Source organism: Oreochromis aureus, linkage group 3 (assembly GCF_013358895.1).
Source record: "Oreochromis aureus strain Israel breed Guangdong linkage group 3, ZZ_aureus, whole genome shotgun sequence".
NCBI lineage: Eukaryota > Metazoa > Chordata > Actinopteri > Cichliformes > Cichlidae > Oreochromis > Oreochromis aureus.
In genome coordinates this window covers 104,120,911-104,136,756 of record NC_052944.1, presented here as the reverse complement: position 1 = coordinate 104,136,756, position 15,846 = coordinate 104,120,911, and the positions used below count along the sequence as shown (strand labels likewise).

The following is a 15,846-nucleotide window of genomic DNA, read 5'->3' as shown; positions in this document are numbered from 1 at the left end:
AGAGGTGGCTGGTTGATTCAAGTCCATGTTAGTGCACACAAAGTAAACTGCACGCTTTAATTGTGAAGCAAAAACGCTGAAATCGGAGAAATAAAACGTACGAGGGGGACGATAACAACGACTAGAGTCTCCCGATCGTTTACTCTTGCTGCCCCGTGAACAACACCGGCGTGGTGTTAATTGTTTGCTGTTTTCGCGATCACGTCGTGCATGAGAATATCACCAGGTAAACTCGTGACATTTTTAAACATTTTGTTGTTCAACAGCATCAAGACTGATGGAGTGTGTTCTGTCCCTCCTGTTATCTCTAAGGTATGTTTTTTATAAGTTTGTTATATAGCAGGTCATAATCATCCGTTCTGTAATTAATTGTACCAACATGTCAGAAAATATGTTTATTCCTTATCTTGTCTGGGCAAAGCCTGCTATCTAGTGGGTGGACAGGGTAGCGCCATGTTAGAGCGCAAGCAGTGATTTTCTCCCAGCGTTCAACAGGGAAGGTCCATTTCTCTGTCTCTCTGTAATTTCCTTCATCTGGCGCCCTTGAAAAGGCATAATCTGTAAGTGTGGCAAAACGATTGATTGTTCTCACTTATTAGTACCTTGTTCAGCAAGTAAGAAGTTTCTTGTATGTTTAGCGAGTTTATTACATTACTAGCACAAGCTAGCTGTTAGCCCTTTGTTTAGCCTGCTAGCACGAAACATACCAGCATCTGTGTCTCTTGAAATGCTACGCGGGTGTAGTGTTGATACTGAGATTGTGTAGTGACTGTTTAGTCTAAGGAGCTTGTAAAGAAAAGCGTCTGGACTTCTTTAAATTGCTTGAAGACGTTTCACCTCTCAACCGAGAAGCTTCTTCAGTTCTAAGGGTCAATGGTGGAGAGTCCCAGATTTAAACCCAGTGGGAGTTTCCCCCCCAAAGAGGGACAAAGGACCCCCTGATGATCCTCTACCTAATCACATAAGCCAAGGTGTGAAAGTGGGCGTGGGTCCTAATCAGCCAGGGTTTCGGGTAAGCTCGTTGTGAAACCTGTACAGCATACACCACATTGTTAAGAATTCTTCAACATTCTTAACAATGTGGTGTTTGCTGTACAGTGCAGCGAGGAATGCCCAGACCTCTAGATCGGAGAGACCAAACAGCCACTTCACAAGCGCATGGCACAACATAGAAGAGCCACGTCCACAGGACAAGACTCAGCTGTCCATCTGCATCTAAAGGACAAAGGTCACTCTTTCGAGGATGCCAATGTTCACATTTTGGACAGAGAGGACAGATGGTTTGAAAGAGGAGTGAAAGAAGCCATTTATGTCCACTGTGAGCGACCATCTTTGAACAGAGGCGGTGGTTTACGACACCAACTGTCTGCCATCTATAATCCAGTTTTGAGATCCCTTCCCAGACGCCTTAACGCCCACTCACATCCTGGGGCATCTGACCTCAGGAAATCACAGGATAGGGTGGGGCCAGGTTTCACAACGAGCTCACCCGAAACCCTGGCTTAGTTGTCATTTGTTTCATTCATTTCAACCCTTTATTGTTTTATGCCAGTAGTGTGGATTAATATTGAAATGTACTGGTGGAAAACAAGCCATGTGAGAGAATGAGCAGTTATAGTGAAATTGAGTTACCTAAAGAGTGGAGCAGATATGCATATGAATAAATTCTGGCAAGATTGACCAGACAAACGGCAGCGTGTCTCCCGTGTTCACTTTCTCTCCTGTTTTATAGGATCGTAATCTGGCTACGCCCCCACCATAGTGGGGCCTGTAACAAATGCATTATTTCTGTGAGTGTACAAAGATAACATATAGTATTTAAGTGACCAAGTAGTGTTGGGTTGAAAGTTACCGAATGGTGTTGGATTAAGGTGAGAAAATTATGAAGGATCAAATATTCCAAGGGCTGAAATTACTCCATCCAAACATGTTTCATTCACATTATAGTAACACATAGTGCACAGGTTGAATGAATATGGATGACATGTGTTGATTTAACTAAATTTTTTAAGTTGCTGCCAAAGCAAAATATCTGTGTGCAACCAATGTCCACTATCGAATCAAGTAAATCTAACAACCTCTTTTTTTCAGTGTACAAGAATGCAAAATACCTAGTTAAATAACTTATAATATTGATAGGAAACATCAAATATGAATTAACAAATAACTCTCATGCTATGTTAAAAGCCAGTAAATAAAAATGTATTTTAAGATAATATTTAAAAGGATTAAAATTTACATTAAAACAGCCCTATATTTAAAAAAAAAAAAACAGCATAAAATAAATAAATAATAAACAGCATAGACTCAACTAAAACAACTAAAATAACAATAAAACCAAAACAGCATCTCACACAGTATCAAAGGCCAGGATAAAGAGATGGGTTTTCAGAAGTGATTTAAAAACAGGCAGAGAAGAAGCCTGTCTAATTTCTAAAGGCAGTTTTGGAGCTGCTATAGCAAAAGCACAATCTCAGTCCTGGGTACATGTAGGAGCAGCTGATCTGAGAGATTGGGTGGGTGTATAAGGCTGTAGCAGCTCAGAGAGATAAGATGGGGCTAGGCCATGGAGAGCTTTAAAAGCAAATAAATAAATTTAAAATGAATCCTAAAAGAAATGGGCAGCCAGTGGAGTGAAGCTAATATAAAATAGGTAAATGTGGTCAAACTGTCGAGTGCCAGTTAAGACAAGCTGCAGCATTTTGCAACTTCTGTAGATGAGTAATGTATGTATGACCCCTATGTAAAGTGCATTACAGTAATCCAGCTGAGTTCTAACAAAGGCGTGGATCACTGTCTCAAAGTGCTGCTATTGAAGAATTGGCTTCATTTTAGCCAGCTGCCTCAACTGAAAGCAAAAAAAAAACAAAAAAACCCCCACACATGACACAAACCAATTGGTACACCTCAGTCACTCACTTTCTTAAATCCACTCAAGCTCTATTCAATCACACAGGCTCTGTTTATTACGAAACAGTGCTCCAAACAACCATGTCACGCGACCACGACTAACTCTGACGTTTGGACAGGTGGTGTACCTGCTGCTTGTAGGCGCTGCAAGCCGCCGGTGTTCTTATTTATTATTTTTAATCAGTCATTTGTTTTTACTGAATTTATTACAAAGGAAATAACACTGTCTCCTTATTTTTATTATGCTGTGGATGAAGACCATCACAGAGAAAGATCATTACCTAACTTCGTTGACGCCCTGCAGACGGAAGACAAACACCTCACTCTGAGGAACCTCCAACAGTGGAAACTACACCTGCATTGTCTGCAAATATGGACAAGATCAGAAGCACACTGAAGTAGAACTGACGGTCAATGCTCTGTGCTTTAGGTAGACTTCAGATTGAAGTGAATTCATGAAATTATATCGGGTGATGTTGAAGCTGTTTGTGTTTGTGTTGATTTCAGAAACTCCACCAGTGTGGCCCAAAGTTTTCTTAGGTGTCCTGATAGGTTTGATTCTCCTGAGTGCTGCTGTCTTTGGTGTCTACGAATACCGCAGAAATCAGAGGAAGACGAGGGGTGAAGGTAAGTAAGTGTGTTACTGTGTATTATAATTTTCATGGCTGACAAAGAGCAGAGCTACAGCTGCTTCATTCATCTTAAAAGGCTGAGAGGAGAAAATTAAAAAATGTCACTCCTCTACTACTGTGATAGCAGGGAATATGTGGTTCCCTGGTTGTGACAATGATGTCCTTTTTATTTAACAGAAAAATCCCTATGATTAAAAATGTGTCAAGGGACTTGTTATCATTGTCTGGGATGGGGGGACCCACCCTGGAGCCAGGCTAGGGTTGAGTGCTTGGTGGAGAGCACCTGGTGGCTAGGCTTTAGCCAGTGGTTCCCAGGAGGAGCAATGCAGTTTTTGTCCTGGTCATCGAACATGGGGCCAGCTCTTTATCCTGCTAAGAATAGTGGAGGAAGATTGAAGATTGATAGGGGACTTTACTTTGTGCTCTATGGTCTCAGTATAGCCCCAGTATAGTGTTTATAGAGTAATATAGAAGCTTAACTCTAAGACAGATAAGAGACTCCACGGTGGCATCAGGGAGGAATGTAGCTGGGCAGCGTCAAATGGTAGTCTGTAGAATGAGTGGAAATCAAGAAGAGGTACCAAATCAAGCCAGAATCGATGCCTAAAGGTGAAAGTGATGTTCCACAGAGCTGAGGAAGGGAGGCAGGCTCTAGGTTGTAGTTAACAGAGTTACCCAAGTTACCAGATGACTGTGAAAATACAGCTGAGGAAGAATGCCAAGAACGTGTTTGGTATATCCTCTGGACAGAGGAAAGAAGACGAGGAGACTTAGTGGTGAAATTAGGAGGTACAGGAAAGTACTCTATAGAAGAGGTTAGCAAAGAAAAGTGAGATAGTCGGGGAGATGAAGAAAATAAGCAGCTGTAATGTGAGGCTAGAAATACAGCAAAGATGGAGGTGCAGAAGGAAAAGGCTTAAAGGGAATTCTGTGAGGCTGTTCACTAAGGAAGGACAAAAGGACTTATGGCAAAAACAAAAGTGGGGCTAGAAAGGATGTGCAGCAGGTTAGGGTGATTGAGGACAGACATGGAAATGTACTAATAAGTGAAGAGAGGGTTTTGAGGAAATGAAATGGTTCTTTGATGTGCTTGTGAATCAAGAAGATGAGACTAGGCTAGGAATAAGGAAATGGGGGCAGCTATGAATAAGAACAGTGTAAAGACAGTTGGTCTGTGGAAGTATGATCCATAAGAGAGGGCAGCAACATTAAACACACCAACAATGTTAATCATGTCTTTGAAGATTCTTATTTTGCTTTACTTTGTTAATTTGTTAGTTAAAGGTTGAAGAACTGCAATAATTCACTTTTCCTATCAGCTCTCCAGGTGGATACGGTGGAAGTGACACAATGGGAGAACTCTGTCTGGCTGCCCTGTAAAATCACTCTTCACTTGCCTGATGATGTCACAGTGGAAACACAAAGACAGGATGATATTCTTGTATCAGAGTAGCCAAAACCAGCCTCTCTTATGGACCAGCTTTGCAGAGGTTGCATTAAGATGAATGAAGAGCCTCTATGAACTGGAGACTTCAGTCTGAAACTGAAAGAACTCCAACTTACTGATCATGGGGTCTACATCTGCACTGTCTACAACAAGAGTAAAAAAACTCATGAGGCAGAAAGTGGTGATGCTTAGGGTTAGAGGTGAGTGTAAAAGCTGTTTTTCCACAGTCACGAACCACTATGAATCAGACAGAAATCAAGCATGCTGAGAAGTCAAAGAACCTGCTTGGAGTTTGATGGAAAAAGAGGAATTTTCAACCCATAAGAAATACTTTGGCAATGGATAATATTATTTTATGTTATAAATACAAATTTTACCATTGATTTTACATTGTTTTAATAGGAATGGCATGATGGTTAAGATTTCCACTTTGCATACACACTTTCCACAAAAGTGTGTATGCACAGTGTATAATTTTGAAAGAAAGTTGCACAGAGATGAACGAAGATCCACTGAACACTAAAGACGTCAGTCTGACTCTGAAAGACCTCCACCTCACTGACAGTGGAGTCTAAACCTGCACTGTCTACATTAAGGACAGAAAAATCCTGCTTCAGAAATCAGTGTCACTCAGTGTCAGAGGTGAGTGTAAAACCTTTGTCCACATTACAATCCTCTAAGATCCAAATCAAACAGCTTGTGATGATTCATGGGAATGTGATGTACAAAGCTGTGCAAAAGTTATGAGCCATCACTCCATCCATCAATCAAAGGTGGAGGGGTTGGAGCCTATCCCAGCTGAGGCGGGGTACCCTCTAGACAGGTCACCAGTCTGTTGCCTGGCTAACACAAACACCTATAGTACCTATTAACCCCTTTAACTGCATGTCTTTGAACTGTTGAAGGAAGCTGGAGTACAGGAGGCAGCAAACTCCACACAGAAATGTCTCATCCAGGTAGTGGAATCGAATTAAGGAGCTTCTTGCTGTGAAAACACATCACTGATTCACAAACATTCCTTTGAAAACTGTGAAGCTAGAGAAGTATTGCTCAAGAGCACTGCAGAAATGACAGTAAGCCATCCTCCTTGGAAGCACAATATTAAATATAACCCTAAATCTATAAAGTATAGCACTGCTGCACATCACAGGTATTTGGCAAAGAACCATTTTTAGATCTTTAAGCTCTTTTTTACAAACAGCCTGTCACAAAAACATATCCTTTGTTCCTATTTCTTTGGTTAAATATATGAAAAAGAAAAAAAATGTGATACTTAAAACAATACTTTAAACTAGCATTTTTTGACCAAGAAGGAGATTCTCAGACCTATTAGGTGAAAACCTGGTCTATGTTAGCATGATGTGCAGTGTGTTCCCAAGAAGTCTGAGATATTGAACAATTGGAATATGAAGGGATAAGCAGCAGGCCTAAAAATGATCTACAGCAGATGAGCAGGTGTTCAAGTCAAGTATTTACTTGAACTTTATACCCCATATTTCTGTGTATAATTGCACTTTTCAAATTTTTCCACGTTTCCCATTTTCTAGTAACATGTAAAGAACTGACAGGGGCTCGCACAATACTTGAGCGCTTGACTCTTATCTCTTTAAACATGAAGTATGCAGTGGTGATATTTATCCTCTCTTCCCCCTCACCCCTCAGTTAGTCACAGCACAAGGCCACCCCTCCCCGGTACTGCTTCACACACTGCTGAGTTTGTCCTGGTGAATCATCAGGGGTGCAAAGCCTCACAGATGATGTGCAGCAGTGGGTCCCTCAGTCTGTGTCACTCTGGACACTTGCAGTTGTCACACATGGAAATCAAATGTTTGATAAGCTGCAGGATTCAAACACAAGTGTAACTTATAAATACTAGAGATGGCACGATACCACTTTTTTATGTCCGATACTGATATCATAAATTTGGGTATCTGCCGATACCGATATGAATCCGATATAGTGTGTTTTTAATCAATAAAACTGTTTTTTTAAAATATCTTGCTGCATTTTGTATAAGTTCATACTCAAGTTTAAATAAACAACACTAAAGCTATTCTGTTATACCTGTATGCAAAAAATACACTGCACCCAAAATATTTCATAGTTCAGCAAAACTGATCAACCTAATAAACTTAAACCTACTCCATCCTCCCTATTCTGGTATTTTAAAGAGTAAGCAACCTAACTAATAGGGTTGCAAACTCCCAGCAAAAAAAAATAGGGAACCACCCCCCACCCTCCACCTCATGATGCTTAATCGATGTAATCAACTTTAATTTGATGCAGTGTGAAAAAAATGCACAGAAATAAATTATTTTTCAAGAATAATTAAATAGATTCAACATCTTTCTTCAACAGAATTGCAGACTGCACAGATGGTATCTTCCCAAAGGAAAAAGTACTATAGCTTACTGGGGTATATTAGACTTAACAGTTACTATATACAGTAATGGACTTCTATACATTTTACATCAGATTAAAACTTTGGGTGTAAGATTCAGATAATTATTTATTAAAAGCTAGATATTTTACATGAGAATAAGAAAGTAAAGTATATCTTTGTGCCCCCCTTTCCCTGTTCATGCCCCACCTGGCCCCCCTGGCAAAACTTTGCTAGATCCGCCCCTGCACAGTTACCAGCCGTCAGCTACGTAGAAAAGGATCCTGGTGTAGAAAGTAATATTAAATAAATTCTAACAACAGCTTATCAAGCTTAAATGTGCTGCTGTTGTTCAGCCGCTGGTTTCCTCTTTCTGGTGAGAAGTGGGCCAAAAACAAAGAAGAGAGACGGACTCGCGACAGAAAAGCCGATCAGCTGATCATTAATTAGTTTCACGATTGAAGTAGCAGCAGGAGAGGGAGAGAGAAGAGGCAGTCGCTCCATATATCGGTTGTTAAGCTTAACATGGGAATGCTTTACAAACATTCAGAGATGAACTTACACACTTGCTTTACTTCTCTCTGGGATAACTTCCTCGGAGATGAAATGCTGGTTTGGTAGCGAGGCTACAAATACACACAGCCGCTCTATCACCTGACGCATACTGCTCCGACGTGCTACGGTTATGAGCCGAGTTACGCCGTGTCGCAAGTTTTGTGAGGTGTTTTTTTGATATTTAATGGATCGGATTACTGATAGGTTTGTAGCTTGAACCTATTCGCTGGAACGTTGAAGGCAATGTAATTACACAGCAAGCAAGACCCGAGTAGGCAACATTCTTTATGTTTCGCGTGCACGGGAGAGAACTGGACAGGCGCCGTTCCTTCGCTTGACCCCAGTTGCTCTCTCCGCTCTCCCGTAACACTGCTCTTTTATTGTGGTTACATGAATATGCATAGGGTCATTAACATATGACTCCTTATATAGGTATACATGTGAACAAAGAATACCTTGTGTGTGTGTGTGTGGGGGGGGGGGGTGTCAAACTGTGACCCCAGGAAGACTCCCCAGAGCCGTCCATCTAAACAAAAGGCACTTACACTCAAACAGATATACGTGTGTTTGCTATACCATATATCAGCAGGAGAAGATACGACCTCTCCTAGGAGGTGTGTGATCTATGCCAGAACACTCTGAAGAGGAGTGAACACACTCCCCTCTTCATGCTACACAGAGTTGTTACAGACTATTAAGGATCAAACCTCCTATCACTACACAATCGATTATAAAACTCTAAGCATATATAAGTAGATATTTCTAAGCATAAATGACAATCAACAATATAAATCTAACAATTACATTTTTTATTTCTCGCCGATATCCGATCCAGTAATTTAGGTCAGTATCGGACCGATATCGATACGTAATATCGGATCGGTCCATCTCTAGTTTCAAGCTTACAATAACTTAACATAATGATTACAGGCAAACTCTGTTCTCACAATTCCCTTTCAGTAAGTCTTAAACCATACAGTTGTCAACAATGCTTCACATAAATTGAGAATTACACTTAAATTTAATCAGTATGTCATCTGTGACGCAAAATCCTAAAACAAGCCTGATGTGACATTTGAAGAAACTGAACCTGAACCTTGCCACATACATGTAAAAGCGTCCAAGAACAGTGTGGTGTTGAGTACTGATTCAAAGTGTTTGCTTTACCAACTTGTAACCTCTTTACCTATTTCACCACATTCTGTAGTCCTCCAGACTTTATACAGTATATCAAAACTGGATTTGTGTATTTTTATATATGTGAACATTTTTAAACTTTCTTTAAGTAAACAGGAACAAAGCAGTGTCTGTTCTCTATAAGGTCCAGCTTCATGTATTGTTTTTGTGAACAACCAGTATTGCATAACATTCGAGGCTGTGGTTGGCTGGAAACCTGCATGATGGCAAGAAATGGTAGGATGTGGTCTGGCCTTGTGGTTCATCTAAAAAGCATAGCTGCTGTTTCTCTAAGCAAGCTGCAGAGTTTGGATAGTCTCTTAAGAGAATTCTGTCAAAAGAGAAGTTTACCAAAGAATGCTTAGTTAGAATAGTTAGTAGAGTTGCCAACTGTCCTCTAAAAAACAGAATCGTCCAGTATTCAGAGAAAATGCTACACCTTTCATATTGAGCTGAGAAGGAGCACAGTTTGTCCCATACTTCAGCTAGAATGAAACAAAAACACAAAGCTGGAGTTATTCTGCGTCTTTATGCTGCACAGCTGCCTGTTCTTCTCTCATTATCTCCCCCTCTCTCTCCTGTTGCTATTTCAATCATGAAAATGATCACTGATCAGCTGATCGGCTTTTCTCTATTGTTTGTTTATTGGTCACTTTGCGCTAAAAAGGGAAACCAGCGGATGAACAAAAGCAGCATGTTTAAGCTTGATCAGCTGTTTATTTAATATTACTTTCTAATTGTCTAATTGTCATGATATCAGTTTGGTTACTTGGTGAGAGGGAAACATGAAGATGAAACCAGATGTCCTTACTGAATCATCAGAGCTGAACAGGTGATGGAGAAACAGGTTTAACTTTTAGGTGACATGAATGAGTTGAAGGGAAGTTATGAACTGTTTCTGAGAGACAAATAACACCAGGATCCTTTTCTGTGTAGCTGACAGCTGGTAACTGTGCAGGGGCGGGTCTAGCAAAGTTTTGCCAGGGGGGCAGGTAGGGCATTAACGGGGGGGGGGGGGTTTAGCAAAGCCCTGATTACTAAGAGCTTTCATTCTGAGACTTCTGTCTTTAATGTGGTAACATGCTGCCGTTAAGAGCTGAAGTGAGATTCTGTTGCACACTTTAATCTTCAGTCATCATCAAGACAACATGAAGACTGCAGCTGTCACACTGCTCTTTGGTGAGTCGCACAGAGCTCCTACACTTAATAATTTCAGCTCCCACAGAGATCAGAGTGAGTCTTTTTCTGAATTTTTTCTCAGAATTCTGGAAAAGAAGAAAAAAAACATGTGCCCACTTTTTATTTTTTTCCCAGTGGCCCTAATCCTCTTCCGTAGGAAGATGGATAATCATCTTAAAACAGATTGTTTAAAATTTGGTCCTACCGAGTTCAGCAACGGCACCTGACAGTTTAAAGGAAAGGATATGAATGAGCTAAATGGGCTAATTTTTAAAAACCCAGAACCAGCTCTCTGTTTTGGGCAGCCAGTTAGCTGCTATTCTTTTAAGGACTCAGGCTGCCAAGCAAACCTCTAAAACTGCTCAAAATGAATTGCTCAATCATAGGGGAAATATTGCAGACAGCATTTTTGATAGCTGTGAAAGCTAATAAGACAGCAGAATTAGCATCTGTAAGCCACTGTGTGGTTGTGCTCAGGTACGTCACAGAAGAAATCTTCAATGTGGAAAGATTTGTATCTTCCAATCACTGATGAGAAGTGCTGAGGGATTAAAAATCAGTAAAGGAGGAGCTCTGGCCCTGTAAGCTGGAAACAAACTCATTATTCTTTGTGAAGTCAATCAAACTTGAGATTTAGGATTTAACTTGTCACGATTTAAAAACTGTTCAGGTGCCTTTAGTGAGGAATGACTTCCTCTGATGACATTATCCCAAAAGGCCTGATACGTGAAGTGCTGCACAGATGGTTGACCTTTGGTAACCCAGCAGATTTTTGTGAAGTGCTTCTAGCGGTTTACAGGCTGATGACTTGGTTGGGCTAACTTTATCCAGGCATGCCCAGATTAGATCATGCTTTTAAATATAGCTATCTAAGACATGAAGAGTGGATATCGCAGCAGATGGCCACCCCTACCTGAGCCTGGCTCTGCCACGGGTTTCTTCCTGTTAAAAGTGAGTTTTTTCTTCCCACTGTCACCAAAGTGCTTGCTCATAGCAGGTCATATGATTGTTGGGTTTGTCTCTGTATGCATTATTGTAGGGTCTACCTTACAATATAAAGCGCCTTGGGGCGACGGTTGTTATGATTTTGCGCTGTATAAATAAAACTAAATTGAACTGAGTTTAATATCTCCTAGAAGAAGAGCTATAGCAGTTTTTTTTTCTCTGAGGACAATAAGAAGGAGTTTAAAGACTTTTAACTCTGTGGACTTTTCACCTGTTACAGGTGTGTGTGTGCTGCTGCTGTCTGCACTGACTGTTTCTGCAGGTGAGTTGATGGAAGTGAAAACAATCAGTGAGACTCCAACAAGAACGCAAATAAATTTACTCTGTCTGTCTGTCCTCCAGTCTCTCTGCATGCTAAACCAGACTCAAAGCAGTTCTTCAGTAATTGTGGTCAAGTGTCTCTGCGTTGTGTTGACGATAAACAGACAGCTGATGGATGGACAGTGAAGAGGACCACAGGAGGAGTCACTGAGGACTGTGGATTAGCTGCAGGCTTTGATCTTGATGATTCTCAATGTAATCTCAATTTGTGCAGCCCCTCTGATGGAGCTTACTTCTGTGAAGCCTCATCTGGACAGCGTAGCGATGAAGTTAACATCACTGTTTCAGGTACAGATGTTCCAACTGTATCTGTATGACTCTGTGTGTTGGTGGAGGTTTGTCTCTGTGTCACTCCGTTTGTGTCTCTGTTGTTCAGCTGGTTCTCAGGGAACTCCTATTCCTATAAAGATGATGATAAAATTGGATCTGATTCTGAAGGAAGTGATCTTTTTCCTTGTTCAAGCTCTTTTCCTTGAGTATAATAGAAATGTCATAGAGATCAATGAAAGGTTGTAGTTTATATCTTACTTTAACGATACATGTTCTTCTCCTGTTAACGTATACAAGTCACATAAACTAGAAGAGCCAGTGAAATCTATCCCATTGTTACAAAGGTTGGAATATTAAAGAAGGAACAAAGAAGTCCCTATTCAGTGTAGTGGCACAAAACCTCTATTTGACATTTAACACTGCTGGATTTACTAAAGAGACTCAGTGTCCAAAACTACATAGATTTTGAAATATTTCAAACTCCACCACTCTGTGTTTCTCCGCCACTGCCTTGTTTGAGTTTTGGACGAAATGCATTCTGGGATATTGAATTTCGTCATTTCGAGCTGATTGGAGACCAAAACAGCCAATCAGATTTTTTCGCATCCAAGTCTGTGATTGGCTGGTTTTGTAGCACAAATAAAATGGTGTACAGAAAGAGTTGAGCGCGCACGGGCAGAAATGTTGAGAGCGCAAGCAACACATTGTGAGCAAGCGCAAATGCAAAAACTGAGTGAGAGGGGCTGCTACTGTGTGTGTGTGTATGGATAATAGCAAACACTGAAATACATTTTTTGCATGGAGCAATGAATTTTGTTCACCCATATTTAGCTTTTCTTCGCTCAAAATAAATTTCTCCTCAAAATGCAACACTTGCACCTGCAATTTGTTTTTACGTGCGCTCAGAATAGTGGCACAAAAATAATGCCATACCAAAGGGGCTGTACTGTCTGACTGACCCCAAAGTCACAGGTGACTGATGACCCCTGCTGAAGCTTTAGCTTCTGACTGGTCTGTTGGTGTAAATCTGTCTCTCTTTATGAATCGTTTTGTCTCTTATACAGAAAAAGGAGTGATCCTGGAGATCCCTGCACTTCCTGTGATAACAGGAAGTGATGTCACTCTGCGTTGCAGACAAAGCAATGGTGACACGGTAGCAGCTTACTTCTTCTTCAGTGGACGTCTTCTTGGATCTAGATATAAAGAGCACACCATCTCCAATGTGCAGCAGTCTAATGAGGGTCTGTACTGGTGTGCTACTGATTTGGCTGGACCATCTCCTAAAAGCTTCCTGAAGATCAGAGGTCGGTACACTGACATCATTTCATGTCATTGTGGTTATATAGTACAAAAGTCACCTGTTTAACATCTTCCTAAACACTTTCCTTGACCTTGATGGAAAGCACCATGAGGTGGAGGAAAGGTGTTGTCACGAAGAACTGAGGAAGAGTTGAATCTAATTTAAGACAATTCCCTATCAACAACCATCAGTTTGAAATCATGAGCAGTGTTTCTGAGGGTGCGGTGCCAAGTTTGGACCAAGTCATTTTACTTTGAGTGACAATATGATTTAATGAATTGAAATCACTCCCTCACCTCTCCTCCTACAGATCCTATAACTGCTTTCAGATCTTCTGTGGCTCCTCCTCATCTTGAAACCATGCGCTCCAGCTCCTCTCTTCCCTCTTCTTCTCATCCAACCAGCTCTTCCTCACCTCCTCCTCAACCTCCTCCTTCCTCTATGTCTGTGTTCAGACTTCTCTTCCACCTGCTGGTCTTCTGTCCATACTTCATCACAACCGGTCTGCTGCTGTCCATCTACCTGGACCAGATCTCCGCCACATGCTCAGGTAGATATCTGCACACAGGTGCATCACTCTTTTTAGCTTTTACTTCATATTTGGTGTTTCTATGTCACTGTACTTTTATTGTTGCTTTTTTAAATCTTTTCTGTCCTTGATTTAGTTTTGCTTCCCTTATCTCAGTGTCTCTGATTAGTTTCAGCTGTTTTTGTTTTCTGGTGTTTCCTGATTAGTCCTCATTGTGACCGTGTGTATGTATAGCACCAGTTTTCAGTTGTCTTCTGTTTGAGTGTCTGTTAAGATACTATCCTGTTTACCCGTCATTCATGTGTCTAATAAAAGCTGTTTTTTAATTAGTGTGTCTGCATCTGGGTCCACTGATGATCAATCAGTAGGCAAAGGAAGTAAAACGTCTTCACACTTTCTTCATACTCACTCTTTGTGTGAGTGCTAAATGAAGTGAATCCAGGAAACCTAAAGGCACACTAGTTGTGTTAGATGTGTTTCATAGTACTGGTCACTGATGTTTTTACTCTGTCCACAGGAAACAGAGTTGTTCTTTCCATGGAGATGACCCACCAGGGTGGGCAGAATGAGGATGTTGCTGTTGATGTCACCACTGAGCATGACTTCTCGGAGTGATCCAAATTAATGTTTCAGTGCAGCAGTGACCTGAAACATGTCAATCTTCTTGAAGTCTGATGAAAATTTATGACACGTGATCAGAGAGAGCGACCATCTCATCGGAAGCTTCAGCTTCTTGTTTATTAGAAGGAAAACGTAATTCTGGTTTCCTCTTGTTCACTTCCTGTGAAGCCCCCGAAGCTGTTTCATCAGAGCCTCACTGAAGCTGTTAATAACTTGTTTTATATACTTTACGTCTGTCATTAAAAACTATAAATAAAGATATATTTCCCACATCCACAATATTAATAAAATAAATATGTATGAAACAATAGAAAAAATAGAGTGGGCCTTTCTGCTTTATACAGCATTATTTTATGAGTATAACATAAGAACATGAGCAACACCGCCCATGTCTTCTTTAAAAAGCAACGACAGAGAAACTTTACAGAGACATGAAATTATAGTTTCATATGACCGATAAATGCAATCGAATAAAAACATTTTAAAAATCCTGATAAGCAGAATTAAATAATCAAAACAACCCACAACAGTGTGGACAGATTTAATGGAACTTTACTGAGCTACACACTCATCAGTCATGTTTATATGAATATAAAACCATTTATGGCTGAAACATAAATCATGCATGTATATCAAAAATAAAAATATTCTGAACATTTATCATTAATATAAAATGATGAACTGATAAACTGTTCAAGTCAGCGTCCTGTCTGTAAGACAGTTTGCTGGTGATTATTTGGTAATTGTGTTTTATGACATGGATCTGTTAGCATCCTACCAGCTAGTTCTTATAAAACCATTAACAGCAAAACTGCATGTATAAATCAAACAAAGTAGTTTGTGAAAAAACAGATGTGATACAGACAAAAAGTCGCCTAACAGTAGAAAGCACCACTCAGCAGAGGTTTGGCTGGTTCACGAGTCATTATGGCACAGTACTGGTTTGGTTTCCAGTGTCTAGAAACCCAACTCAGGGGTGTCACAGACAAACCATATGTAAGTTTTCTTATTTCATATTTCATTCATACACTATATTTTCAACTTAAAAACATACATTTAAACTATTATACACAGAATACTATTTATAAAGTGCTTTGCAAACAAATGTCACCTGATCTTTGGTGCTTATTTTTAACAGTTGGTTTGTGTTTTTGTGTCTCTCGTCTGAGCAGAATCCTGAACTGAGATCAGTAAATAAAGCTTGTTTCCTCTTATCCAATTCTCTGGTCACTGTCTCAGTTTCACTATCGGTCAGTGTCACTTCTTCTTTGCTTCAGCATTAATGGTCATGTCTGATAACCTGCAGTACAAACATGAGCTGGAACTGTGAATGTGGAGAAAGATGGAAGTAGAAATTGCTTTTTCATAAAATAATTCATGAAAATAAATGAAAAGATTAAATACTGACAGAGCTCCTCTGATATATACAACAAAGTCAAGCTTACACAGCTTTACTTTAAACTGCTTCACAAACTGGTTTGAATGATTACAATCACACACAGTACCACATATATAAAAATG

At 40.2% G+C, this 15,846-nt stretch overlaps 1 protein-coding gene across 4 annotated transcripts; it reads left to right on the top strand.

The window, feature by feature from the left end:
* The first annotated feature begins 364 nt into the window (after positions 1-364).
* LOC116328769 lies at positions 365-15,539 on the top strand. Of its 4 annotated transcripts, XM_039609084.1 has the most exons (11): positions 367-560; positions 3,168-3,340; positions 3,418-3,537; positions 4,862-5,189; positions 5,392-5,631; positions 10,233-10,279; positions 11,505-11,546; positions 11,627-11,893; positions 12,940-13,179; positions 13,486-13,725; positions 14,222-15,539. In XM_039609084.1, the coding sequence occupies exons 6-11, from the start codon at positions 10,249-10,251 to the stop codon at positions 14,317-14,319; spliced, it is 918 nt and encodes a 305-aa protein (XP_039465018.1). In that variant the 5' UTR covers positions 367-560; positions 3,168-3,340; positions 3,418-3,537; positions 4,862-5,189; positions 5,392-5,631; positions 10,233-10,248; the 3' UTR covers positions 14,320-15,539. The 4 variants fall into 4 exon arrangements, with proteins under 4 accessions (XP_039465016.1, XP_039465015.1, XP_039465018.1 ...); XM_039609083.1 differs by having other exon boundaries at positions 4,862-5,631; positions 10,195-10,279; XM_039609082.1 differs by lacking the exons at positions 5,392-5,631; positions 10,233-10,279 and having other exon boundaries at positions 365-560; positions 3,168-3,320.
* The last annotated feature ends 307 nt before the right edge of the window (positions 15,540-15,846 follow it).